Source organism: Phragmites australis, chromosome 10 (assembly GCF_958298935.1).
Source record: "Phragmites australis chromosome 10, lpPhrAust1.1, whole genome shotgun sequence".
Lineage (NCBI taxonomy): Eukaryota > Viridiplantae > Streptophyta > Magnoliopsida > Poales > Poaceae > Phragmites > Phragmites australis.
The window spans coordinates 34,423,665-34,450,285 of record NC_084930.1 but is presented as its reverse complement, the minus strand read 5'-3'; the positions used below and the strand labels follow the sequence as shown (position 1 = coordinate 34,450,285).

At 44.1% G+C, this 26,621-nt stretch overlaps 2 protein-coding genes and 1 long non-coding RNA gene across 12 annotated transcripts; all 3 read right to left on the bottom strand.

Moving 5' to 3' along the window:
- Positions 1-1,192: 1,192 nt before the first annotated feature.
- Positions 1,193-5,444, bottom strand: LOC133930988 (uncharacterized). The gene is made up of 2 exons (XM_062377788.1): positions 4,698-5,444; positions 1,193-2,839 (listed from the first exon to the last, which is right to left on the bottom strand). The coding sequence occupies exons 1-2, from the start codon at positions 5,183-5,185 to the stop codon at positions 1,531-1,533; spliced, it is 1,797 nt and encodes a 598-aa protein (XP_062233772.1). The 5' UTR covers positions 5,186-5,444; the 3' UTR covers positions 1,193-1,530.
- Positions 5,445-7,698: 2,254 nt separating this feature from the next.
- Positions 7,699-15,964, bottom strand: LOC133930987 (uncharacterized). Of its 8 annotated transcripts, none has more exons than XR_009911829.1 (9): positions 15,783-15,964; positions 14,685-14,898; positions 14,525-14,579; positions 13,837-13,927; positions 13,201-13,445; positions 12,694-13,042; positions 12,444-12,609; positions 8,190-12,356; positions 7,699-8,098 (listed from the first exon to the last, which is right to left on the bottom strand). It is a non-coding gene; the product is annotated as an uncharacterized LOC133930987 (long non-coding RNA). The 8 variants fall into 8 exon arrangements; XR_009911831.1 differs by having other exon boundaries at positions 7,699-8,077; XR_009911830.1 differs by having other exon boundaries at positions 7,699-9,743; positions 12,269-12,356.
- Positions 15,965-17,194: 1,230 nt separating this feature from the next.
- Positions 17,195-22,287, bottom strand: LOC133930985 (ruBisCO large subunit-binding protein subunit beta, chloroplastic). 3 transcript variants are annotated; one of them, XM_062377785.1, is made up of 15 exons: positions 22,169-22,287; positions 20,920-21,078; positions 20,700-20,825; positions 20,275-20,412; positions 20,087-20,182; positions 19,682-19,924; positions 19,363-19,597; positions 19,116-19,285; positions 18,944-19,021; positions 18,764-18,835; positions 18,492-18,596; positions 18,245-18,337; positions 18,078-18,170; positions 17,536-17,659; positions 17,195-17,439 (listed from the first exon to the last, which is right to left on the bottom strand). In XM_062377785.1, exons 2-15 carry the CDS (start codon positions 21,070-21,072, stop codon positions 17,426-17,428), a joined length of 1,740 nt encoding a protein of 579 aa, XP_062233769.1. In that variant the 5' UTR covers positions 21,073-21,078; positions 22,169-22,287; the 3' UTR covers positions 17,195-17,425. The 3 variants fall into 3 exon arrangements, with proteins under 3 accessions (XP_062233769.1, XP_062233768.1, XP_062233770.1); XM_062377784.1 differs by having other exon boundaries at positions 20,920-21,074; positions 22,169-22,279; XM_062377786.1 differs by lacking the exon at positions 22,169-22,287 and having other exon boundaries at positions 20,920-21,092.
- Between the last annotated feature and the right edge of the window lie 4,334 nt (positions 22,288-26,621).

The following is a 26,621-nucleotide window of genomic DNA, read 5'->3' as shown; positions in this document are numbered from 1 at the left end:
CTGTAATTTAGTATTTGTAAACACATCATCAAGTCCAAAAGTCCAACCGGCATTATCCATCAACGATTGAATTATTAGTGGACAAAGTCGACCTCCTAGACTTCAATTTAGTGTGATTTAATCTTCTCCAAGACGCCCCATAAATCCGTGATAGTGTTCAACTTTTCATGGCCAATGAGCCCTGCAAGAGGCCACACAAGACTTCGCACAAAAGTACAACAGGCCTATAAAACTGCACTCCATCTAGCTGCCTCTAATGGATGCTGATCCTTTACAGTTAAGCTGACACGTGGGTCTAGACCCACATGTCTGCCTCCATGTATTACTGTAGAGGATCCTAATCCACCTCTAATGGCCCTGTCTAGATGCTATCAACTAAGTTGACTCTGGTACACACAAGGGTGATTAACAATGGGATTATAGGGACATTTTTTAAGCTGAATTATGAGACCATTAAGATACCGTATTGCTGACGCTGAGGCCTCCTGTACTCGTCGTGTATGCTGCTTTAACCTACTACTCATCAATTCTTCTTTTATTTCTCTTTGCTTTAATTTCCGGCGTAGATTGAGTCGTCGGCTGACTTTTGTAGGTAGATGATGCGAGGGATTCTTTGAGCAGGTGAAGACAAGATTAAAGAAAAAAAAATCCTGGTGTAAAAAGCTGACCCCAACAAACACTGAAAGAGCGATTAAGTCTTAATTTTGTCATGATGCTGTTTTTAAGCCGTTGGTACCTGATATGCAAACGGCACAGTATGTGTCGGGTGCTCACAGCATGCAGAAACAGTACTTTAAATAATTAATACAGCAGCAGTATTCAATCCATTCTTCAGAAGCGTAACAAATGGGTGCAAGTACAATGTCTTATGCAATGATTAGCGGATAAAGTCAGAAGGGTTTACATTACATGCTGTTGAAATTACCCCAGATGCAGCCTTCAACGAGATTCAAAATTGGCTTCAGCGGTTTATAATAGCCTCAGCAAGTCTCGTTATTTGGCAAGTCATGAGCATTAGCATTGCATCACTGCCTTGTAAAACACTTGCATCAAAGACATAACGTGCCCCTTCAAATGACTCGATGTGTCTTTTTCACCAGACATTAAGCGTCAACACAGAAGGAAATAGCGAAGCTGCAGTCTTGACAATACGAGATGGCAATGAAAGCATATGGACCATCAAACACTGAAGTGAATGCACACTACAAAGATTACGAGAAGTTTATTTCACTCTACACAATCAAACTTTCGACAGAAATCATGGAGCTTGACTGCAAGAGATTTTGGGGGGGGTGATGAACAAAGAACCATATCATCAGTTACAATTGTCTTCCAAGCAAAAGAATAACACATTAACTAGCACACTCATCTACCACTATGTCATCATCATGCATAAAAGGGGCAAAGCACTGAAATTAACAGTGTCACTGCAACATGACCACGAAACAAGAACAAATCCTTCTCACAAACACAACCCTCCACAGCAATGCAATCTTCTTTTCCTCCCAGATACACCATTTAAATAAATCATCATACCCTCCCCCTGTTTTCGCCTGAATCAGCAACTGCGCCCATGCCTTCACCTTTCTCCCTGCCAAGACTACCCAAACTCTTCTCATCGTCCATTCCCTTAAGATGCCCGGCGGCCTTCAGTGCCCCGATGTTGCTCACATTGCCAAAGATCAGCACAATGATGCCGAGGAAGCTCGCCAGGAATGCAGCAGCAAATGATCCTCCAGCACGCCCAGGGCCAGCAGATGCAGCAGCAAAGCCAATCATCAAGCCAATGCAGCGCACAAATGCGTACCAGACTGCAAATGCACCCTCCTTCCCTGGCGGCGAGGCATCGAGCAGCAGGATGCGACCAAATGAGTACAATATACCATTGGCTGTGCTCTGGACAAGGGCAATAACGATGATGTGTGCAGCCCTCCACCTGCGGCTCTTGAAGTAGAACCCAGCACCGGACACAAATAGGCAGATTATGAACCCAAGCAGCTGCATGCGGACAGCATCAGCACGAATGATGATCTGGATCGGGTGTAGCACTGGAAGTGAGATCAAGGGGAACAGGAAGTAGAGGATCCACAGCGCGAGCACGAGGACTGGCTTGATGCAAACACCACCAATGGCATAGAGAGTTGCGCTGGTGAAGATACACATTGTGGCGAAAGATGACAGGAACACTGCAACCAAGCTTCCAATGGACTGTGGATAACGCACGAGAGTCATGCTGTAGCTGAGCTTGGTGAAAAAGTTGGGCTCTAATGGTGTGGTGGGTGATGAGCTGCTGGGGCGGTTTGTGAAGAGACCATGGCAGATGCCAATGAACCAGATAAGGCCACTGAAGATGGAGACAACCCACAGACCAGTAAGCTGGTCAGTGCGCCGCAGCATGTGGTACATGAACGCGGCCATTAGGGCAGCCCCAATGCCTCCAATGGCACTGCTATACAGAGTGAGCTGGCTGGCAGCAGCGCGACGGCGAAGTACAAGGTGCTTGCCAGAGTCGTGGGCAACAAGTCCACGGATCATCAGTCCAAGGTTGCGGGTGTGCACAGCCTCAGCAACAATGATTGATCCAGCAATGAAGAGGATGTAGAAGAGGAACACCCATACTGTCTTGAAGAAGCCAGTGAGGAGGCAGAAGAATGAACCAAAGGACGTCGCAGCGATGAGGATCAGTGACTGGTACTGGCCACGGTCAAGGTGGTGCGCAGTTTGGGTGAGGATTGGCGCCACAACGAGGATACCAATCGCCCATGAAAGACCACTCCAGCCCAAAGGCGACATCCCAGATCCACCAATGACAATAGAGTGCCTGGTCAGCCTTTGGTACCTGCCCATAATTCACAAATTTGGTGTGAGCATGCATGAGGTTGCATAGCATGAGCATGTACCAACTAAAAAATTCCTGACATGAATTTTGAGTACTAACAATGGACAAGAATGTAAACACAAACTGCAGATGACAGACTAACTCATTCACCAAGAAGATTTGTGAGTTGGGTTGTCGATGTTCACACATTTAAGAATCAACAATATCCCTTTGCAATCAAGAGCAGTTAATTGGGCTGGTTCAATTTAAGCATGCCATGCTGTGGCACACCTACCAGTGTGCTGGACCTGCAGTTAGCCATCAACAGTATTTTGGGGTAAAAGCGAAGAGCTGTTCTGTAATCACAACGGTTAGGACCCTTTTTCCTGTTCAAAAGGAAAAAAGGGCCAAGGCCGAAGAGAAGAGGCAAAGCATGGACCTACTTTCGCGCACTCTACTTCTTGGTTCTATCAAAAGTGGGACAAAAGTAATGTAACCCCCAGATATGCCAACTAGATCTATCAGCCAACACTGCACATAGATTACAAGAGAAATTTACTGCGCAGTGAGTAGTAAGTGCTTAAACATGGGTAATTTCCTTGCTGTATTTTGAAATGCAAACTGGAAGCTATCTGAAGCAAGGATTCAAGTTTCTGAGCAATTTAATGAGACACACAGGTCTCCTCTTGGCACCTCATAAATTTCACACTAATGGCTTCCTCTGCCTCAATAGAACTCCTTTCCTATCTCAGGAATACCCCTTATTCGATTTCACCACCAAATGTTCAACGTTACAACAAAATTAAATAATGTTTACGTATACACCCCTAAGAATTTCTTGTTTGACCTTATCCTCCCAAGAAATCTTGTGACCCTCACCTTAGAGCTAACAAAAAGAAACTGACAAAAAATGCGCACTCCAAGACCATGTCTAGAGAGAGAAATCTAAGGAAAAGAATAACAAAAAAGCAAGAAATGTGAGGGTATGGAAACAGCCTCGCTCAACTACTAACTATATGGTCCAAAACAGTACCATCTTTTGGAGCCTTGCTCACGAATCTCTTATCTGCTACTAATAATTGAGAGCAAGGAAATATGGAATCTCTGAGGAATCACGGTCTTTTCTTTTAGGTGTTCTTTTGCATACACACCAGATATAGACTAAAGGCAAGAAAAATCCAGGTTTTGAGCTTCACCGGAGTTTCTTTTCACATTTAGCGTACGGAGCAGCTAAATACAAGAGGTAGAAGAGAGAGTAGACAGGTAAAAGATCACAAACAAGGTGAAAACTTCAAAGCGAGAACCAGAAGAAAGGAGAGCAGGGCGACACAAACAAGGCAAAAAGGAACGATTTTTGGGACTAAATATAAACAAAATCAGAACTTCCCACGAATACACAAGCTTAGTGGAGGGAAAGAAATCTGAAAGGCACATCCGACTAGTTCAAACCCACTCACTCGTGCACTCTCTTGGTTCTTGGGAAAAAAGAAAGAAAATACACCAAGAAAAAAACAAATCACTAAACCAGAGAAGAGACAAACTAAAACACCCATCAAAACTCAAGACAACACCCCAAAAAACAGGGGAGGAAGAGAAAAAAGTGGGAAACAAAGAAAAAAATCTCAAAAGGTGGAAGTTTACAAGGAGCGAAGAAAGAGACCAAGGCACGAAGTTTGGCCTGCTTCCGTAGCATTCGAGGATCTAGACCGGACTGGTTTCCCTCGAAAATAAGATAGGTTCCACTCAAAAATAAAAATGGTTGATGGTAGAATGGCCATAGAAATATAGACTTGAGTTCCATCTAGAAATGTATAAGGTCGAGTTTAAGATCACATTTGGCTTATGACTTTTTTTTTTCACATACTACGGGCGCCCTTACATGGACATTTCGTGGACGGAGCAGGTGGCGCCCTTGACGGTGTACTTGGGGTCCGGCGTGAAGTCGGAGGAGGGGAAGGCGACCTGCGTGACGATGGCGGGGAAGAGCACAGGCAGCAGCAGGTGAGTGATGAAGTAGGAGCAGAAGCTGTAGAGGTACCACCCCACCAGCTCCACCATGGCCGGCGGCTCCTCCGGTATCACGTACGCCGGCGCCGCCGTCTCGCGCCGGTACGCCTCCCTCACCACCTGAATCTCCCGCGCCGTATCCTCCCCGGGCGGGGCCCCTCCGCCGTTGTTCCCCCCGCCGCCCACGTTCTTGCCTCCGCCGTTGCCACCCCCACCGTTCTTGGGGACGGCCGGCTTCTCCTTGGCCGCCGCCGCCGCCACCTTCTCCTTGGCCGCCGCCGCCGCCACCTTCTCCTTGTCCTCCTTCTCCAGCGCCTCCCTCATGCTGCTCCGAGGCTGAGGCAATGGCTGCTCCGACATTGCTCCTCCCCCTCCTCTTTAAGGAGCTGCTGTTAGGTGGGAGGAGCGAAGAGAGAGAGAGAGAGAGCGCTCACGAGGTCTGAGGAGGAAGTGGTTCTTGCCTTGGGTTTGGTTTGCTTGGGTGAAGAAGAGCAGCTAATGTTGGTAGGGAAAGTGTGACTGTGTGTGCTCTTGTGTAGGTGCAAAAGGTGGCGGATTTGAAGCCTGGAATGAACTGGGGTTTTGGGAGGAGGGGTGGGGGGGGGGGGGTGGCGTGGGAGGAGTGGCGTTTGCCATTCGGCCAATGGATGGGTGCTTTTATGTTAGGGGTGGGGGGGTTGGGATTTTGCTAGGGGGACCAAGGAACCAAATTATGGACCCGTATTCTCTGTAATACTACTGTACAGAGTTACTGTTTGCTATATTGCTGCACGATCTGGCCGTCCGATCCAAACGCAAACCTCTGATATTTACTGCTACAGTACTCAGTACATAAAAATGTAGGACAGTATCTCCAAATACCGTGTCAATAGCAACTTACCACAGTGCTAAAGCACAGAACCGTACACAAATCACTATACAAACAGTGACTTTATTGTACTGCAGAGAATACGGATCCTAAATAGAGATGGCAATGGGTCGGGTCCGGTACGGATGAAGCAGATCCATACCTAACCTGTCACCCGAATTATCTGATACGACTTTGTGCCCGCGAAGAGAGATAGATAAAATTTTATACTCGTGCTCAGTCCTATGCTCATCGGATATAAAACCCATAGGTCGCCTGTGGGTATACAACACTACAATACTCCATCCCCTGGTGTTGAAGACGAAGGTTGCACTCGCGAGGCTATCGGCGAGAAAGCGATGGGTGGGGCAGCCGATCGAGCTGAGGGGCTCTCGTGTGGATCTGAAATGCACAACTAGCCCATGTCGATGGGAGTCGCAAGCTTCACCCAATCTGAAACGCAGATATGCACACAAAACACAATTAATATCGAGTTAAGCAGAGGTCGAGTATGCAGGAGATTCACTAGGGTTGGATAGGGAGGGCACAACATGAAGATTCGCTGGTCAGGGAGCACCCCCGTCAAGGTCGGACGAAGATGCACCCTCCTTCACACGAACGGAGACGCGCCCCGGGAGACGCCCTCGTCATGGAGCTATCGTCGAGGTCGCGGCGACGGAGATCGAGAGGGCGGCCAGCTGCAGTGGATCAGCTTGGACGGCACGACATAAGAGTGAGAAAAATGGCAGAGAGAGAGAGAGACAAACATGAGAGGAGAAGATAAGGCCAGGGTTCACGAGTCACGATGGCATTTCGAGTTTGCCTGTGGACACCTACGAGCGAAAATCCAGACCTGTGTCCGACCTTTTCTCTTGCAAGTACTCGACCCATTATGTCCGTGTGCGAAAAAGCATGCTCAAACTCTTTCCTATTGGATGTGGTATTGCTATCCCTAGTCCCAAACCAAAGGGTGGTGCACACTAGTTGGTGTTTATGAGTTGGCCTAGTAGGTGACGGTTCATACGGGCTAGTGATCTGTTCAAAATTTTCTATTGCTTTATATGATACGATTATAAACATGTGAAAGAAACTCCCCATTCTAGGGTGTTTGTTTTTTGTGTTTTTCCTTGCGTGGATTTAAGAAGGGGCGTGAGTAAAAGTATCAAAATAGGTATCCTAGATAATTGTTCTTGTCCAGCATGAAATTCATTGTTACCATGCAAAACCAAACAACTTACAATGGAAGTGTACTCTAGAATAGAATGGTGACCACGGATAGTTGGCATTTTATGAAAAGTGCATAGGGTCAAGATAGGAGTTGGTTAGTTTTGTAGTTATGGAACAAGGTTATATGATTCGTTGGCATAAAATGGGTTGTCATTTGTTTCCTTTCGTAAGCCATTACAACTGATAAAAACTAAAGGATTTGCATAGCTACAATTTGCTAAAACTATAATATTTTTATTTTAGTAGCGATGCAAGGAATAATTTTCTGGCAGCACTAAGCTATTTTTCTTCCGAGAAATAAATAGAAAGTGCTGTTACCACGAGGAGAGTGCCTGCTTCCCTAAGCCGTCGAGTGCGGGGGGACCCATAGCAGTTCCTTGTGAAGAGGAACATGCGGCTTCGGATGCCTAGCTTCTTTTTACTTGCGCTTCGCTCTAGGAGACCCACAAGTGGTCACTGCGTTGAGAATCGGAAATCTTGTTCCTGGTTGGTTTTTACAACAACAGATCAGCGCTACCAATGGGATTTACTTTTGTTATCTCTCCTGTACTCTTCACCCTTTTATTTCCACGTTCCATTTTCCTTCCTGGGGCCATGTTTTGTCTGCTACTCTCTCTCAAAGACGTGCACTCATGGCCCTCGCCACATCCATTTCATTGTCACGACAGACCGATAATAACAATACTAACAACTATGACTTTCGTAATAGCAACGTTTAATCAATAATGGGCGTTCTGAACATGATATGTTTGAGCCTACATCCAACTGCTCCGCGATGGACAGCGAGCGATACGTTGAAGTGCGATCATCAAGATGTGACACAGGCCATGGTCACCCAAGAGCCGTTAGCGTGAACAACATGCAACCGTTATAATATGCACGTTACAACACTAGTGGAGATCAGGTTACGATTCGTGTGACATTGATCCAAAATTACAAGATGTTAACAAGCACTCATGTACCACGGTGCCATATGGATTTCCATGTGAACAACTCTACGGAACTGGCAACAGTGAACCATAAAGTGAATCGAGTCTGAATTTAACCTTGCCCCAGTTCAGGTCCTACCATGTGTGTACAGGCAGCTGCAAGAAGCCTGCTCACATGGTAGCTCAAGCTAAGCTCTTGGAGTTTTATTTTGCTGCCCGGTTGAAGCAAGAAGCCACTATCCCTGTACACTGTAGAGACAAAGGACCACCCTACCCCAAAATACAACTCGTCAGCTCAGTTTTCATTTTTCACACAGTGCAAGAGGATCAACTTAGCTGGGGAAAAGCATGTCTCACTTACATTTGTGTTAATTCCACTTACTACCTCTTTTTGTCCCGCAGTAAGCCACTCTTACCTCATGATTCCTGAAGGACCCCAAGCCAGCTCAACCAATAGGCAAATAAACCAGTAGTAGTTTAAACAAAGTTGGTAGCTTAAGCAAACCGGCATACTTGTATACACTAGTAGCTCAACCAACAGGCAGCACACCGGTGCTATATACAAGTGCAATACTGCTGTACATATGCGAATCAATAGAATGGTGCAAGCAACTCACAAAGTCAACTGCTCAATGGAAACAGACAACTGTAAAATGATGTTCATAGCAAAAACAACCAATCAGTGACTGTTAGGAGAATTATAAGCTCTGTTTCTGCATGCTTATTGTTGCTGAGGGGGTCCAAGAACTTTGGTGTGCTCCTCTCCTCTCCCCTTTACAGAGAAACCGTCTTGGATTCCAACAAGAGCAGAAAAGAGGAGGGGGTTCGATTGCGCAATGATGCGGGCATGCCGCTGCAGCCCTGCCAGCCAGCCCTAGCTCGCTTTCTTTCCCGGGCGACCCTTTTGACTTGGAAGCTGGATTGGAAAACCTCTCTCGTCTCACCTTTGGCGCCCGGAACTATCATTATTTGCACAGAAGGCCTCTCTCTCTCTCTCTCTCTCTCTCACTTTTGCATTGCTAATCATATGCAACAAATACAGCTGTTTTTGCTGTTCCCCAGGACCCCAAAGCACCATATTGATTGTTTGTTTTGTTTAAAGAAACCAAATGTAAAAACAACTCACCTTCCTGCATCGCAACAATCCTCGCTGCAGCTGTCCTCTGCATGCATGAGTGAACACTCGTACCCAGTAGCCATATTAAAAAAAATTTCCTTGTAGCTAATTGGTTCAGACAGGTTACTACTACCTGGCAGCTAGCGAGCAGGTAATGTCCATGTGGGAGTCTTCTTCCTGTGCTTAGGTTTGCTCGCTAGAGAAGAGAATATCGCAGAACTTTCTCTGCAGGACTTCTCTTGTGCGTGTGCAGTTCAGGGTCACTTCCAAGCTCGACATTTTCGGTTGGACGAGCATTGCATTTTACATGTTGGTTGCAATGATGACTGCTAGCTCATGCGGCATGTATCAGTGTCCCGCAGGAACCAACCGAACCAGCAATTTGTGTGGAGAAGAAAACACGCGAACTACCTAGTACCGAACTAGAGATTGATGTACTAAGAAGAAAACAGACACCCAAATTCAAATCCAAGAACTCTCGAACCTATATAATGAGGGTGTACGCATGCCTCCTACCAATCGAGCTACCTGTGAAACATTCTAAAATCACCAATATCTCCTCGCTGATGCACCGGATCTCAGCGGTTGGTTTTTTGCACCGATGCATGAGTTGGACTACGCCCCGAGGATACGTGTAATTCCGTAGAGACACCAGTAGAGCGGACAATACTGGAAGGAGATACGACTACAAAGAGGGAATGAATGGTCCGGTCTTATTTGTCCCTTTCCAACGGCCACAGCTGGCAAGAGACGTTGTATCGGCGCAAGCAGTTCAAACGTACAATGCCCAGGGTGTCTCTGCACAAAAGATGGCCGAGGGATTTTTCTTAGCATCTTGTATATCCTTACAATAGCCAGATTGTTACTATACTTTGATTTGTACTGAGATATACGGCCAAGCACTTTGTAGAGTGCACTAGCAATGATGTGTCAGGTGCAATAGCTGTGAATTGGAGCTGTTTAGTGCTAAAGTTGGAGCATTGCAACATTCCAGTCATGTTTGGTTCGCGTCTAAGTTTGTCACGTCTAAGAATCTGTTTGGTTTGCTGTCACACTTTACCAGACTTTTTCTAGCAACTATTTGATTTGCTGCCACAATTTTGGTGTGTTATAGTTTTTCAACCTTTGAGCTCATCTGTCATAGACTATTTTTATTGCCAAACTTTACCAAAAATATGATAATCTATGTTAATGAACCAAACAGGCTTGAAGTTAGACAAATGTGGCTGCCACAAGAAGTGTGACTAATAAATTTTTAACCACAAGTATGGCCAAGTAAAAAAACTAAATGTATGTCGTGTGGGCTAGGGACTAGGAAAGTATAACTTGCCACAATTATGACAATTAACCAAACAGTCATCTAAAAATCTATAACTTAATTAATCTTGAATGTGACAAACTTAGACGTGAACTAAACAGGCTCGTAGTAGTTGTATGGCTTCGGGCTTCCTATCCTTCCAAGGTACCCATGATTGAGTATGTTATACTCCCTTCATTCATAAATAATAGACGTATTTGTTTTTAGAAAAATCAAAATTTGTATACTTTAACTAATATTTAATCAAATTATAAGAATATCTAATGTATAAAAATTATATAACTAGGTTCGTAATTTAAAATAATTTCACATTGCATGTTTTGTAGTTATAAATAATATATTTTATGAGAAAATCTTAATTAAAATCTAAATTAAAGACCAAGCTCAAAAGAAATATTTCTACTTACGGAGATAACATTTTAAGATTTCGATTTCCCAAGTGTCAAGTATTGGGAGGGAAGGGAGGCGCTAAATGTGAAAATGGCATTGCTTTTTGTGACGGCATTTGCTGTTAAGAAAGGTAATGTCATAAAGATTGCACTCCCACATTGGTTCGGGGATCATCTGCACTGCAGGTAGACGAATGGATGGACGCACTACGAGTCCTCCTTAACAGGAAAAAGGAGGAACCGGCCGGGAGATGATTGACTGTACTACTGACATGAAAGGACGTCTATCAACTTTGAATGGCTGTCACATTCATTCATTCCAGCCCCTATCTTCGTGCTATAGAAATTAAATTTCTCTATTTACTAATTAAGCAAGGGAAAATGTTGCTGAAAAACGAAAAGCGGGCAAAGGATCAAAGGGGAAAGGTAAAGAGAAAAGACCAAAAGAATATGAATACATTTGCTAATCCACAAGAGATATCCCCCAACCTTTACACTTTTCCTCCCTCTTGCTTTGGCTCCTTAACTTTTGTTTCTTTAGTCCCGGTCGCGTAGGTTGCCTAATACGGGCATCTTCTTAAGCGAAGGGCCGCAGCATTATCATATGAGCAGCGTCCTCCAGCATGGTACTACCAGTCAGACATGCAAATATTTTACGAGAGGCTGGCTCTGGAAACAGAGGGCCGGGTCGAGAGGATCAGCTGCACCACCGGTGTAACTCACACACGGACACCACAACGCACACGGGGCCTGGTGTCCGGTGCAGGTAGGCGCCAGAGCACTGCCAGTGAGGCAGAGAGAGAGAGTACACAGCTTTCCATGCAGGGCATCGAGGAGGGAGGGAATATTAATGGCTGGCCGTTGGGCTCTCCCCTCCCCCTCCTATGATAAGATGCGCGGATGCTTTCAAGTTTCTCAACTGTGCCGTAAGGGCCCAACTAGTTAGTGGTCGTCGTAGCCACTAGGCGTTGCACTTAACAATGCATTATACAGGTTAAACTAGTCTAGACAGAGTCACTCACACTCATGGGCTATACTTGTACACTTCTAGTAATGAGGTAGGTAGTACGATTTAGCACAGATGGAGAACACAAACGGCCACCGTATGCTGTCATCTCACTATCTCAAGGGCTTGGAGCAAACGGGATTTTCTTTGTGTCTATGACTAAGCTCAACTGCTCGAGAGAGCTCTGTGAAGGGTTTGGAATTTGCCCCGGGCTCTAGTAAAAGGTCAAGGCTGAGAGGCCAGACAGGGGGCCCCTACTGGATTTGCCATGCTGCTACGGTACATACCACGTACCGCCAAACTGCTGGCACTGGCAAAATTTGCAGCCCCTGCAGGAACCACCTGTCACGCAGAGACAGGGGCATCCAATGCCATACTACTACTAAATTTCTGGGTCCTAAATAATCAAATGAACTGCAAGAATCCAACGAGACCTTTGCTCAATCTTGTTTCCGTACTACGCAATTTTGGCTAAGTTCTTGGCCACTAGATGAACAATGTGAAGCATATTTGACTAAGAATAAACGTGCATTATATACTACTGAAAATAAGTTTAAGCGTGTGTACATTCATGAAACATACGTATTGCCACCAGAAGCGACATGCCTACCTGAGTGGGAGTAGAATTTGCCCTCGTCCCTCATTGCCCATAGTTGAAAAGAAAACCAGAACACTTCTGCTCAGTAATAATCCATGACCTGAACGTGAGGAAGACTAAATTAGCAAAGATGGACAGTCAAAAGGCTTCCAGCCAGGGGATCAAGCGATCAGGTTGCTCTATGTACCAGAGTTGGCCATTGGGTTGCTGGCGCGCGTTCAGGCTCCTCGGCGTGAACTACCAGAACGTCAGAAGTGAGGAAACCTTAGTGGGGGTCAATAATTCCATAAGCAATCAAGTCCTCGTACTTTCCAGCATTATATCCATACCTCAAGTTGTCACTGGCAAGAACCCTGATAGCCAGATATTTTTCAAATTTTATATGCACAGGTTGCAAAACCATTGAACCATACTTAATAACGCAACTGTATTCAGACCTTCTGAACGACAAATTAATAGCATTTTTTTGGCAATCGATTTAAGCGGACAGTTCAGGGCTTTCCTTACAATTTCAGTCCCAACCTACAAGGGGACAATATGATTTGTTAGTTCTTAGTTGACCAACAAAATTTTTGCAATATGTCACCATTGATGGCTACAAACATAATTTCCACCTAAAGATAAATATGAACTGGTAAAATAGCTTTGACGAGCATAAACATGATGAATCCGTTCTCCTACTTTCTGCTCATCATTATCAAGAGATTCTATGATGGGATCAGCTTTAGATGCCAGCCTCAAAAGAGTACAGCCACCACAAATAACAATCCCTTCCTCAACAGCCGCCTAACCATAAAGCAAATAACAAACTGGATTAACAACTGAAATAAAAAAACGAGTAAATAGTTTAATACGTTGCTACAGAACATCAGGTCCAGAAGTTCATGAATTGTTACTGGAAACACATTAAGTATGGCGGTTGAAAGATGCAAAAGAGTATTAACCTTTGTTGCATTCAGAGGATCTTCAACCCTCAGTTTATTTTCTTTGAGCTCAGTTTCCATCTGCTCTAACCTATTATTAGACCACAACATGCTTGTGATTTGTGCATCCCTTCTATTCACTTCTTCCTGTGTGCTACCATAACCAACTATTGTTGTTGTATCTTTCGTAAGTACAACCATTGCGACTTGCGAGCTGTTTGTTCTCTTTTTCCAGAGATAACCTGACTTCTTCTTGATGACAGTGGCTGTACAAGTAATGAACTTAATGGTTAGCAAATTATCACCAGTGCACTCTTCGCATTATATATAACTTGAAGATTATATCCAGTTAGAATGGTGATATCATCCAGATATTGATTCTTGCACCCTCCGAAAACAGGAGCCAAATGATAGGCATGCCAAACATTCCTTAAATTAGCAGAATGTATATACTGGACACAACAAGAATACAAGATCTCGGCCAGAATATGCCTCCTTTGTCATTTTTCAGTTCACTGACTAGATATTACACTATTTTTTCAATACCATTAAGTTGTCTGTACTGGATTGGCTCCAGCAGCAAGCACTGAACCACCTGCAAAAAGGAAATTTTTGTTTTTGTTTTATAAACTGGGAGCTGTTAAATGTTTTTCGTACCTTGAAACCCTGAGAAATCACCCCTTGAGCAAGGACGAAAGATGTGGCCGTCCCATCCCCAGACAAAACGTTGGTCTTAGCAGCTGCTTGCCTGTTCCAATGGAAAATATCCATTTAAGCCTTCAATTGGGTTCACATTTAGCTTCCAAAATAAGACCTTATGTTGCTGTGAACTCAAAGAGGTTAAACTCAAATCAACATTTAAGTAGTAAGAGACCATGAAATACAGCTTTACTGTTTAAAATAGGCCTAGACTCAATCTGAAATATGTTAGGAGATGCTGTAGAAGCAGAAAAAATATGGAGAATGAAACGGAGAAAACAACAAAAGTGACCAACGCAATTTCAGTCTTAGATGGACAATTCAATAAGATGTACGAAAACATGAGGATGACTGCATATATACTGTCTCACCAAGGATAGTCATCTCTGCTACAGAACAACCTACTGATGCTGCAGCTTCTAGTATGAAGTATAACATAGCAATCTCCAAAGGAATTGCATGTAAATAGCATGCCACCCTATTTTCAGCACTTCCCATGAGAAGAGTGTACAACGCTTTTTTTGTTTGAGAGGAAGAAGAGGGTACTACTGAGAGAAACATGGTTTTCAGCAAGATACTCTTTAACCACCATAACGCCATCATTAATTCAGGTGATCTGTACTTGCTCTCAAGTACAGCATTGCACCTTTTTGGTTCAAGAGTGACTCCAACAGGGCGCCTGCAAGCTTGTCGACACCAGTCTAACATAAAAGCAAACAGACCAATCAGCATAATAAACCAAAATGCTAAACTTGCTCTGATGAATGTAGTATGTCATTATGAGAAAGATCAGGTGGCTAACTCACTTGCAGCTTCTTGATAGCCAAGGCATCCTTGTTGAGATGCAATTCCTTAGCAGCACTGACTCAGCAAGACCGCATAATGGCCAGGCCAAAGGTTGAAGCCATAATTGTCGGACTGTTGCAGGTAATATCAGTTAAAACCAGTGCAGATTCAGCAGAGCAGAGTTGTTCCAGAAGGAAAGTTAGGCAGCCGTGTTTGGCTGGCATACATTAACAGCTGCAGAAAGGATATGAGACTCAGAACATATGAAGCACATATCTCAGTGGTCATACTTAACAACCCAGTGCTCCCAGGGAGAACAGACTGACAGAAGTGAAACAAGAAATGCAAGGATCTTTAGTAAAAGGCCAGAGATAGTAGACAGTCATTTATAAGTGAGTGATCCATAATCAAATAATGTTCACAAGCACACTAGTGGCCAATAACAGAGACCAGACTCACACAACATATACCACCACCAAAAATCTTAACAGCAACAAAGCCCACATCTCAGAGTTAAGACTCAATAAACGTCATGAACGCCCAAACAATTAGAAGACCAAATTTCCCCTCAAATTAAGCATAAAACCTTAATAAGACTCGAATGGGTATCTGGATCCACACGCGAGCCAGGCAGTTGAAAAGACACCCACTCGAACGCATGCCCGGAACTAGAGACCAGCCCTCAAATTACTTAGGGGCCGGCCAACCAGTCGACATCAGGACCAGACATCCCAACGAATTCAAGGCTTAAACCACCAGTGCGAGATTCCTAACTCAATCAAGTGGACAATGCCGAAGAGAGTACAATAATACGCAATCTGATCCTAACAATGGAGACATCCCCGAATCCGGCGGAGCCACAGCAGGATAAGCATCCGCTGACCACCGCTAAACCCAACAACCTATCCCCCGATCAAACGATGCTACTACGTATCACCTACCCAAAAATTTCATCCGTCAATTGAGTTTAGCGGAACAAATAGGCAAAAGGCAAAAACCAACCGATCAATCGCCCACGAGCTGAGTATAAGGATATTTGGGATCGAATCGCAACTACGGCGACCCCTCCCACCAGATCAACTGGACGAAGATTTCACGCGAGAGAGAGGGGATCATACCTGTGGGCGATGAAGGCAGGGCGAGGACGAACTAGGGTTTTAGGCGTGGGGGAGGAGAAATGGAGGTGGGCTGGATGAAGCGGTTTAAATACGAGACGGGACGGAAGAGTGGGAGGAGGACGACGACGAGTTCTTCGTAGAATTTCACTGACAGGTGGGCCCCCCAATCTCACCGGGGAAGCAACGTATGATAGTGCTGTCTCTGTTTTTAGGATAAGATGATTCTCTTTTTTTTTTTAAAGTTGGTTGAATGAGATGAATATTTTTTTTAGTTGGATAGAGGAGGAAGGATGGAGATAAGAATCATCAACTAATTATATTTTTTAATTTTAAATAATAATTATTAATAATACACTAATCAACATACATTTTTGTCATAGGTATTACTAATTAACAATAAAATATACTAATTAACCATAATCATACTCTAATTAGCTCATTAATTAGCAATAATTAGTACATTAGCTCTTACAAATTCTAATCTTATAGTAATATATACTAATTAGTAATACAAGTATACTAATATCATTAATCATTTTACTAATATGTATGATTAGCAAAGGTGTATGGCTTCGTTCCACCGATTTTAAGAGATATCTTTATCCAACATGTTGAGAGAATATTCTTTAGAAATGAGCATTCCATCCCTATTGCTCTTGAACCAAACACCAAAAAATAGAGATCGCCCTATCCTATTTCACCACATCCCTTAAACTAAACAGACTCGTAATCATCAAGAAGCCCCTCTTCTTTTTTTTCGAAGATTTCTCTCAAACACGAGTTGGTTTGTGGAGGTGCGCATAGCGCAGTGTGAGCACTCAGCCTGTCCGATGGGGGCTTGAGCCCTCGTTTCGCACATGTTCCTGCCCTTCAATAAAAACGTGTATATGAGACCGCACTTATAAATAATAAAAAAACACGAGTTTGTCTATAGTTCATCTTTTCTCCTACTCATCTTATATAATAATATTTTAAAAAATTAAATTATTTATTTATTTTCCCCTACTTCAGTCTTTTCATCTTATCACCGTCTACGAATATAAAACCTTTTACTAATAAAAATAAACTAATTAATTAAAAATATTAACAAATCATCTCATCTAAAAACAAACTAGAACATCACTCCTATTTTCGTTCAGTAACGTGTCTACATCTCCCTACCTAAATGTACACGATACTTAAATTTACACTTAATATTACCGTATTTAGTATTTGTTTACGTTTCCACTTAGCTAGTTCTCGTTTAATGAGGAATCAACGGCTTGGAATATTTTCGCATGTTTTTTTAATGCCCGCAGCGAGAAACACACTCCATGCACTGATGTAAACTACTGCAGATTGCAGAAGGCCTCGGTACAACAATCTTCTCCAAGCAGAGTTCAGTTCGACAGGACAACGAAGAACAGAGTAGCTGGGAAAAAAAAACGCTATCACTTGCAAAATCTTTCAGCGTTTTCTGCTTAATTCGACTGCCGTTCCAGTTACATCACAAATTTTGACTACAGTTTCTGTTTATTCCGCCTTGGGTGGTGCAGCAAATCACTTCATCTCAAAACTACCTCGATCTCTCCTTCCAAGACTCGCCTACCAAAAAAATGATGGCCACCTTGTTCCCAGGAGCACTATGGCTTGGCCATCACTCATCAGTATCCATAGCCTGATAACGCAAAGTAGCAAGTCGTCAGCAAGATGTTCATTTACAATGTTGGTCGCCATGAAATGGAGCTCTGATTCTTGTGACGGAATCATTTACCAGAGTTGTCCATCGGGTTCGCGAGCGGCGCAGCCTCGGGCTCCTTGATATCGACAACGACCACGTCCGACGTGAGGAAGGTCTTGGCCACCGACGCGGCGTGCTCCAAGCAGCATCTCACCACCTGCATGCAGTTCATCGTCAGTAACGGATGGTCGCCTTTAGCAAGTCACAGTTTTGAACGAAGGTTGGGAAAAGAGAGAAAAGAGAGGTAATAATCATAGTGTCAACCACGTGCAAGGACTACTATGTTCATGTCTTCCAGCTATTGCTGGTTCTTTTTCCTTTGGCAGTTCCCGAAGTTCTTTATAGATCTTTTGGAGGTTCTACTAAAGAATTGAGCTACTGAAAATGAATTAGGCTGGCTTATCCATTTCCCTTAGATCGGCCCTACATCAGAAACTAATGAAACCAATAAAGTGGTTGCATAGGAAGCAAGATGAAGCCCGATGGTAAGGTGATGGTACTCAAGCAAAAAGTTGCAGGATCGACACCAAAATGATATTCAAGCAAAAGGATAGGAAAGCCACAGAGCCACAGACCTTAGTGGGGTCAATGATACCAGCAGCCATCAAGTCCTCGTACTGTCCGGTAGCAGCGTTGTAACCAAACTTGAAGTTATCGTTAGCAAGAACCTGGTGCGACAACAATTTCAAGTTATTCAGATCCATGTTGTGAGATGCAGTATATGAACTCGAGTGAGCTGTACCTTCTCAGTAACAACGCTGCCGTTAACACCAGCGTTTTTAGCAATCAATTTAAGTGGGTAGCTCAGGGCCCTCCTTACTATCTCAGCTCCAACCTACGAAGGTTGACAGTTCAGCATTTCAATTTGCAACATCCAAAATGGTGGTTTCCAATCCATATACAGTGCACTGCATTGGTGCACAATCTTTTGTGCACTGACATCTGATTAACCATACAAATGAAAGAAAAGTAGGTTCACTTATTTTCACCTTCTGCTCATCATTCTCCAGCGTGTCCTTGATGGCATCTACTTTAGCTGCCAGTCTCAAAAGAGTACACCCTCCACCAACAACAATACCTTCCTCAACGGCAGCCTGCGAAGGGAAAGAAGCAATTTTAGAGATATGTAACGAGAGAAACAGTCATCAGAACATGAAGAATGCTTCAGGAAGCAACAAAAGATCATGGACTAACGCTCATTTCTTAAGAAGCAAATATGAATCTGACAGAACAAAATGCTCATTTACATCGATAAACATACCTTAGTTGCATTTAGGGCATCCTCAACTCTCAACTTCTTCTCTTTTAGTTCAGTTTCTGTTTGGGCTCCCACCTATCAAGTAGCACAAGCCATGGATTACAGTTATGTACTGTCCTTCTAACATTAAATCAATGAAAGAGCATTGAACAGATTACATGACATCAATTTACTTCGTTATACCTGAATGACAGCAACACCACCAGCAAGCTTTGCTATCCTCTCATTGAGCTTTTCCTTTTCATATTCTTGTTCCGCTGCCTGAAAATTAGAGTGATAAAAACACAGTTTCAGACCTTCAAGTGAGCAGTAATACTGAGTCAAGTGAGCAATACAGAACAGGAAGAGGTCAGACCTCGATGAGATTTTTTATTTGTGCAACCCTCTTAGATACTTCTTCTTGGGTGCTGCCATCACCAACTATTGTTGTCGACTCTTTGGTAAGGACGACCTTTGCAGCCGTCCCAAGGACTGATTTGTCCGCCTTGTCAAGTGACAGTCCAACTTCATCTCTGATGACAGTTCCTGCGGAAACAAAGAATATTTATAAATAAGAAGCATAAGTGATCAGGAAGATGTTCCAGAATGGAAGTTTGGCTGACCTCCAGTAAGTATGGCAATATCATCCAAGTACTGGGTCTTGCGCTCTCCGAAACCAGGGGCTTTGATAGCAGCAATCTTCAAAGATCCTCTGAGCTTGTTGACAACAAGGGTAGCAAGTGCCTCCTGCTCAATATCCTCAGCAATTATCAGGATTGGGTATGCACCTCTGATGGCTTCCTCCAAGACGTTGATAAGATCCCTTGCATTGGTGATTTTCTTGTCCACCAAAAGCAGCTGAATGATGGAAGATGAAAATATATTACCATCAATAATCTGAAACAGTAAGTCAACAAATTGATAGCTCAGATTCCAAGATACCTTGCAGTTCTCGTACTCGACGGACATTTTCTCGCTGTCAGTTACAAAGTAAGGAGAGATGTAACCACGATCAAATTGCATTCCCTCCACAACATAGAGATTGTTTTCAGAACTCCTTCCCTCTTCGAGGGTAACCACACCCTTCCGACCAACCTTGCTCATAGCCTCTGCTATCATGTTACCAATTTCATAGTTGTTCCCAGCACTGACCGCAGCAACATCTGCAAGCTCGCTATCTTCAACCTGAAGCACGAAATGCTCTTGTAAATAGAACTGATAACACATAGTGCATGCACCAACCATCTAATTCAACTGAAGCACTAGTCACATATTGTTAAGACTGATGGGCCAGATTGCCAGAGCTAGAACATTTTGACAGCATAATAACCTAACGATCAGTTTTACCTCCTTTGATAACTTTCGTAATTCTTCAACTAGTGCTTTTGCTGTTTTCTCGATACCACGGGTAATCTGTACAGGATTAGCACCAGCTGCCACAACCTGGACAAGAGCAAATGGGCATTTAGCGTACAAAATAGAGTAATTCATCGTCCAAATGTACAGGTAGCAGTAAGTTTCAACAAGTGCCATACCTTAACACCCTCAGCAATCAGCCCCTGAGCAAGGACCACAGAAGTAGTTGTCCCATCTCCAGCTAGATCATTAGTTTTAGCTGCAGCTTGCCTAACCAACTTAGCTCCAATATTTTCGACGGGATCCTCCAGCTCAACCTGCAGTATAACAACTATTACCTAAGCGCTACTTGAATTCTAAAACTAATCATGTGTTGCATGACAATCTTACTAACAAATTCATCAGGATAGTACAGAAAACAGCTAACAAGTTTATGCTTCTGTTCATCCGCAAGAATGGAAAGAAATATACTTGGGTGTGTAATTTACTCGGCGTCTGTTTTACTTTGCAGAACAAAACAAAATTTTCAGTGGCAGTGACCAGCTAGCAAGCAAATACTGAGTGTAATGCTGTAGTTCTTTGACATTATAACATAGCACTGCACCTCTCTTGCAACTGTAACACCATCATTAACAATCTTAGGAGACCCATACTTGCTCTCCAAAACAACATTCCTTCCCTTTGGTCCCAGTGTAACTCCAACTAGGTCTGCAAGCTTATTGACTCCAATCTGAAACATGGAAACAATTAATTAGTGTGTGACAGAGGCGCACCAGCACATTGTCACAAATGAAATAGAAATGTCCGAGAACTGTGAAGTTCACCTGGAGCTTCTTGGTAGCTGAGCCATCCTTGTTGAAGTACAGCTCCTTAGCTGCTTTTACTCTGAAGTTAGACCTCCTCTGAAGGCGCACATTCTTACTAGTTGGAGCAGCCATGAGGCCAACCGTAGAAGTGGCACCGAATGTTGAAGCCATGTCTGCCTATGCAGCAGGAATTACATCAGCATGACAAAACAATTGAAGCAAACAGACAATCCATAATCCAAACTTTTTGCAAGCATATTTTAATTTAGATAACGGAGGTTGCCATAACTAAGCTCATATAATTTTTGTGTATGAACATAAAGGGCGTGACAGAATGGATTAAAGTGATTGATTTTCCATCTTCCGAATGAATTATTATCTCACTACATGTATTGAGGTACCCATATGAAAGTGTAATCAAAACCAAGTTGCGCGGTAGATTATCCATTTGATAATCTGCGGGTCTACCCTATCCCTATTGCAAACGGGAAGGACACACATACACACACGACCAGGAAGACACGCGACAATAGGTGCTATTCACCCACACCGACAATCTTGTCAACTTCAAACGACTTGACGGCCTCAAGACACGCGACATTTCAGACATTTTGACTACCGAATTGCACAGAGCATGTACCTCCGGCCTTGGCTAGTTGAACAGGAATATCACAAACCTAACAACAGCAACCGCGAGGGGGAGTAAAAGCATACCACCAACAGACAGCAAGTTCCAACCTCTCAAATCCACTGGCAAGCAAACCAAAGAGATGAATCCCAAACCCTTCCACAAACAGTCAATTCATATACAGTTGCAGCATATCCTTATGCAGAATGCCAACAAAAGCAAGCGCACGCCGCAGCACGTAGGTATCAACCAAGTGAACTTTAAATATCCGTCATACACTAACGTACCAAATCTAGTGAGCTCAGTACAGCTCAAATACAAACCCTGCGAAATTGGTGAGCACCAACTGCCCGCAGCATTTGGGTAAAATTAGCTCTACATGGCGAGCGGCAACCACAAAACATCCCGAGACACGCGCCACCAATCTACACGGACGAGCTGAACCCTTCTTTCTCCCACCCGGAGCACGCCCCCCCCCCCCCCCCCTCCGAATTAGAGCGAAACACGGGAAGGGCAAGCAGCCCATCTTGTCCTGAAACCACCGCTCGAATTGCTAGCCACGACCCGCCCCAGAAAACCGAGCAGAGCGCACGGGAGCCTCGAATTGACATAGGAGGAGGTAGGGGGTGAGGGATTCACCTAGCGGATTGGAGCCGGAGGAAGGCGGAGGCGGAGAGGATAAGACTGGCGGCCTCGGGTGAGAGAGGAGAGGTTTGGGGGAAGGGATGAGGCATTAAATACACCAGGGTTTTGCAGGGCTGCTACACGTTTCTTTGTACGCCCCTGGAATTTATGCATATTTTGTGTGAAGTGAAAGCACCATTGCACTTTTGTTTGACTGAATTTGATATCTTGTGAGTGAATATAAGGATTGAGATTGTGATTAGTTATTCGTATGAAGATATTTTTTGATATTAATATGTGAGTCTATCCGTATAAACGGATGCAGAAACCTATATCTGTTAGGTCAGGTTACGGACTAATATCTGCATTCGCCTAACTAGACTGGAACAATACATATTAGTAAATAAACACACTTTTCTTTAAAATTATATGTATCCGTCGAGTCAAATTACTCTCATACAGACAATCAATCAGACATGTACACGCTGACGAGATTTGGACCTGGAGTGAAACACTGGATAAGTTTAGCGACCCAGATATATATTATAATAGTTTATAAATCTGGATGACACTGCAGAAAAAGTTTAATAGCCACCAATGTACCTTTCTCTTTCTAAATTTCTTTACTTGCTAGGTATTATTTTGAGTTGGAGGCCGCGCTGACTTTGCAAGTGACAATAAATTTCTGTTTCGTGGGAAGGAAGTGGTGACAATGGTTACAAGCGAGTTGGTGTTGTTGACGCATTGTTATCACATTTTCAAAAGCACGAGCTCACAGTCACGGAATGGCTAGCAAAGCACGATTGCCATGCGTCCAAAACAGAAAGAGCACACGCGGATATTCAATGGGCTCAAGAGTGAAAATAATAAGACATTTTATCGGGGTGCATATCGCAAGATGGGCTGGTTGGCAGGGCGAGCGGTAGCCATTAGATGCGGTCGATCCAGGGCACGGCCTCGACCGTTGTGGAAGTGTCTAGAAGCAAAGCAACAACAAAAAAAAGCGACGCGACGGAGGGAGCGTTTTCGTCGTGGGCGCTTGTGTTGCTTCGATGGGCTTGAGGCCCATGTTGCTTGGATATTTCATGGGCCTAGACTCGGATGCTAACTGTTCATACATAAGCCTCGGCCCATGAGGCATGAATACGGAAGTGGCCATGTACGCATAACTCCACCCACCCCCCTCGTGAAAACGATGAAGTGTATCCCTCCTCTGACGGAAGGTTCGGGGTGTGTTTGGTTCCACGATAGAGGTTTATACGGCTGCATCTTACAATCTAGTTGAGCGAAAGCAAACTAAGTGGAGCGATATTTATTGAAAAGAAGATTGTTTGGTTTGTTGTATCTGTTTGTACTGAGTTTCTGTTTGATTGATCAAATCTGAGAACTTAGGATTTGAGATTGTGATTGATTGTTTATATGAAAATAATTTTATGATACTAACAAATAGAGGTCACCTGCATAAGCGGATGCAGGAGCTTGCGTCGGCCTGACCATGATGCAAAGTGAAGCTCGAATCGAGCTTCACTCTCGGCCTAGACCGAAGGCGTATATTTGCATCCCTAGGTCAGATTGGAACAGCGAATACGGGCAACTAAATATGCTTTCTATAAAATTATACGCATATATCAAACCAAACTAGAACAAATTCGGACAACCAAAACACCCTTAGATGATTAGCGACCGTCATGCTATGGGCTGCCTTCTGCTGAAACTCTCTTGTACGCTTTCTATGTCCCTTCAGATTCCGACAATTCAATTTTGCTGGAACTCAATACTTCCGACAATTCGATTCATTTGCTATGTCCCTTTGGATTCGCTCATTAGCTAGGCTGGTGCCTAGATAAAAAGACTTGTAATCTTTATTTAAACCTTGTTATTTCATTTCCAAATTTGACTCTCTTGAAGAAAGGGTGATGTTTACACATCTGTGAGAATTCTTGGTCCAGTGTATGCATCGATTGTTTGCTTTTCTGCTGGAGTTGAGATGTAGTAGTACGCTTCTATCTTCTAAAATGCATTTATCGATGTTTTCTTCTGAAAAGAAAAGGAAATGGCCGGATTTGGTTCGGTATGCAAGTGTTCGATGCAACATGCCTGATTCGGTTAACAGTTCTTCACTTGCTCCCATCTTTGATCGAGCATTTTATTTTTACATGCCTCGGAAGGAGGCATCATGCTCGGGCTAAACCTCGAGCGCACAGTCCGCAACGGCCTCATCGTGCTCTACGGCGCTACCTCGCGCGCCTCTGCCCTGTTCGACTTGTTCCCGGACGGCCGTGGCTCTGTTCTTCGCCATGGCGGACGACGGCGTCACCGCCCGCCTCGCCATGGCTGAAGCTTCCACCCCCTGGCGCCGGCCGTCCTGACAGCGCCTCTCCTCCCGCGCAACACCCGGGCGGCCACCAAGCTGACGCGGACAATACAGCGCCGACGCCGGTGCTCTGTGTCTGTCTCGCGCTCCGTGGTCACGGCGCCACCCGGGCTCGCCTGGGTTCCGCGAGTAGCACTGCCCACACGACGCGGGGCAGAAGCCGCGACGCCTGGCGCCGCCGCCGGCTGTCGGGTGCCAGGGCTCTCGGCGTGTAGCAGAAAGCAAGGGCACTCCCAGGCGGGTCGTTTACCGCGACCAGGGGTGCTCGGTATCTCGTTTACCGACCCCGTGGTCAGAATCTGATTTGCCGTCCACCCCTGAAGCTGTTCAATCCGCATCTCGCGTTCGCCATTCAGCAAAGGGGTCCGTACAAACGCGTCGGAATCGGCCGGCGCCGCGCAGTGAAACAAATCGAGCGGGTCTCTCTCTCGCCATCCCGTCCCACCACTTCTCCGGTCTCGTCGCCGTCGTCCATCTCTCAACAAACTTAGACGAGCTGCATGTTACCTGCAGGATGCGAGAGCGGGGGAACCACTCTGCCCGGAGGCCGGCGACGGTGGTGAGCGCTCGCGTGGCCATGAAGCAGCAAGCAGCTTACGATCCACTGCGCAAGGAGACGAGGATAAAGTGACGTATCAGATAGTACGAGCTTATTCGTACGGTCCTTTACTCTGCTACCGACTTAGGTTTTGTTTGTTTGTTTACTGTTCCTGCTGCTGCTGTTAGACTATCTCTAATTATTTTTCTTTCATTTTGTTTTTTTATGATTTTTTTTCTTATTCTCTTTATTTCTCCTCACATCTAATAACTTACTTTCGAAGTGATCCGTAAAGGAAAAGGAGACAGAATACCGCACTAGAGGTAATGACTTTAGGAATCACTTTGTGAAAGGAATGATGAAGAGAAACTGTTTGAGCGTTGAAGGGAACAAAAATCTATTCGTAAAGGGATTCTGGGTCGCGAAAGGAATCCATTGGGTATTGTCTTAGACCATGGCCAAGAGCTTCCCTTCAGGGTATAGATTCTCGTCGTGAAGGGATTTTCGTTCCCTTCAACGTTACAACGGTTTCTCTTCACGGTTCCTGTCACGAAGAGATTTCTAAAGTTATTCACTTCAGGATGGGATTCTCTCTCCTTTCCCTTCGCGATTCGCCTCGAAGTGAAGTTGTTGTAGATTAGAGAAAATAAAGAGAATGGGAACGGGGAATAGAATCAGAAAGGGAACGAAATAAAGAAGATATGGTTGGAGATGGTCTTAGAAGCCAGAACAAACGAAGTTTTGGAGAAGTGATTTCTGCAGAAGTTAGAAGTCTGATTCCGAGAAAAATGAACTAAACTGAGAAGCTCACTGAGAGATAATTTCTGAGAAGCTATGTACTGAGAAATCAAAAAAATTGTTATAAAAGCTAATAGCCTATTTCCAAAATCAGTTTTTTCAGACAAGCCAAAAAGCACAATTTTTTTTTTATAAAAGACTAAAAGCAGAAACCCAAACAAACAAACCATTAGCCACTGATTGTTTCATTCTTCTGCTGCTGCCAAAAGTAAGAAGTCGGGTTCTAGAGAAGTGGCTTCTGATTTCTGTGAAAAATGAACTAAAACTGAGAAGCTCGCTGAGAGATGCTTTTCTGAGAAGCTATAGAAACCAAAAAAATATTATAGAAGTCAACAACCTATTTTCAAAAATAATTTTTTAGACAAAAAAAAAACATGATTTTTCAGAAAAACCTAAAAACAAAAGCTTAAACAAACATACCCTTAGTTTACTGCTCCCTATAAAAGTGAAGCACAGAGCGACGACCTGTGTAGCGGAGGTGGCAACTGGCGACATGCAGGGCGCGTGGCGTTCTCATTTTGATAGAGTTCAGCCCCAGCCCAATCAGTGCAAGAAGAAAACAAAACGAAGACAGGGAAAGGGGCCGAGGCTGGCTAAGGAATGCCCTCTGCACCACATCAACACGTCGCATAAGGAAATCTCAACTAATTTATATTGTCACACTTCCTATGTTTTTAGGCGCCCGAGTGAACATGTCGTCACCAGATTATGGAGAGGGGTTTTCGGGATGAGTAGTTCAAGGTGTCGGATTTAGAGGA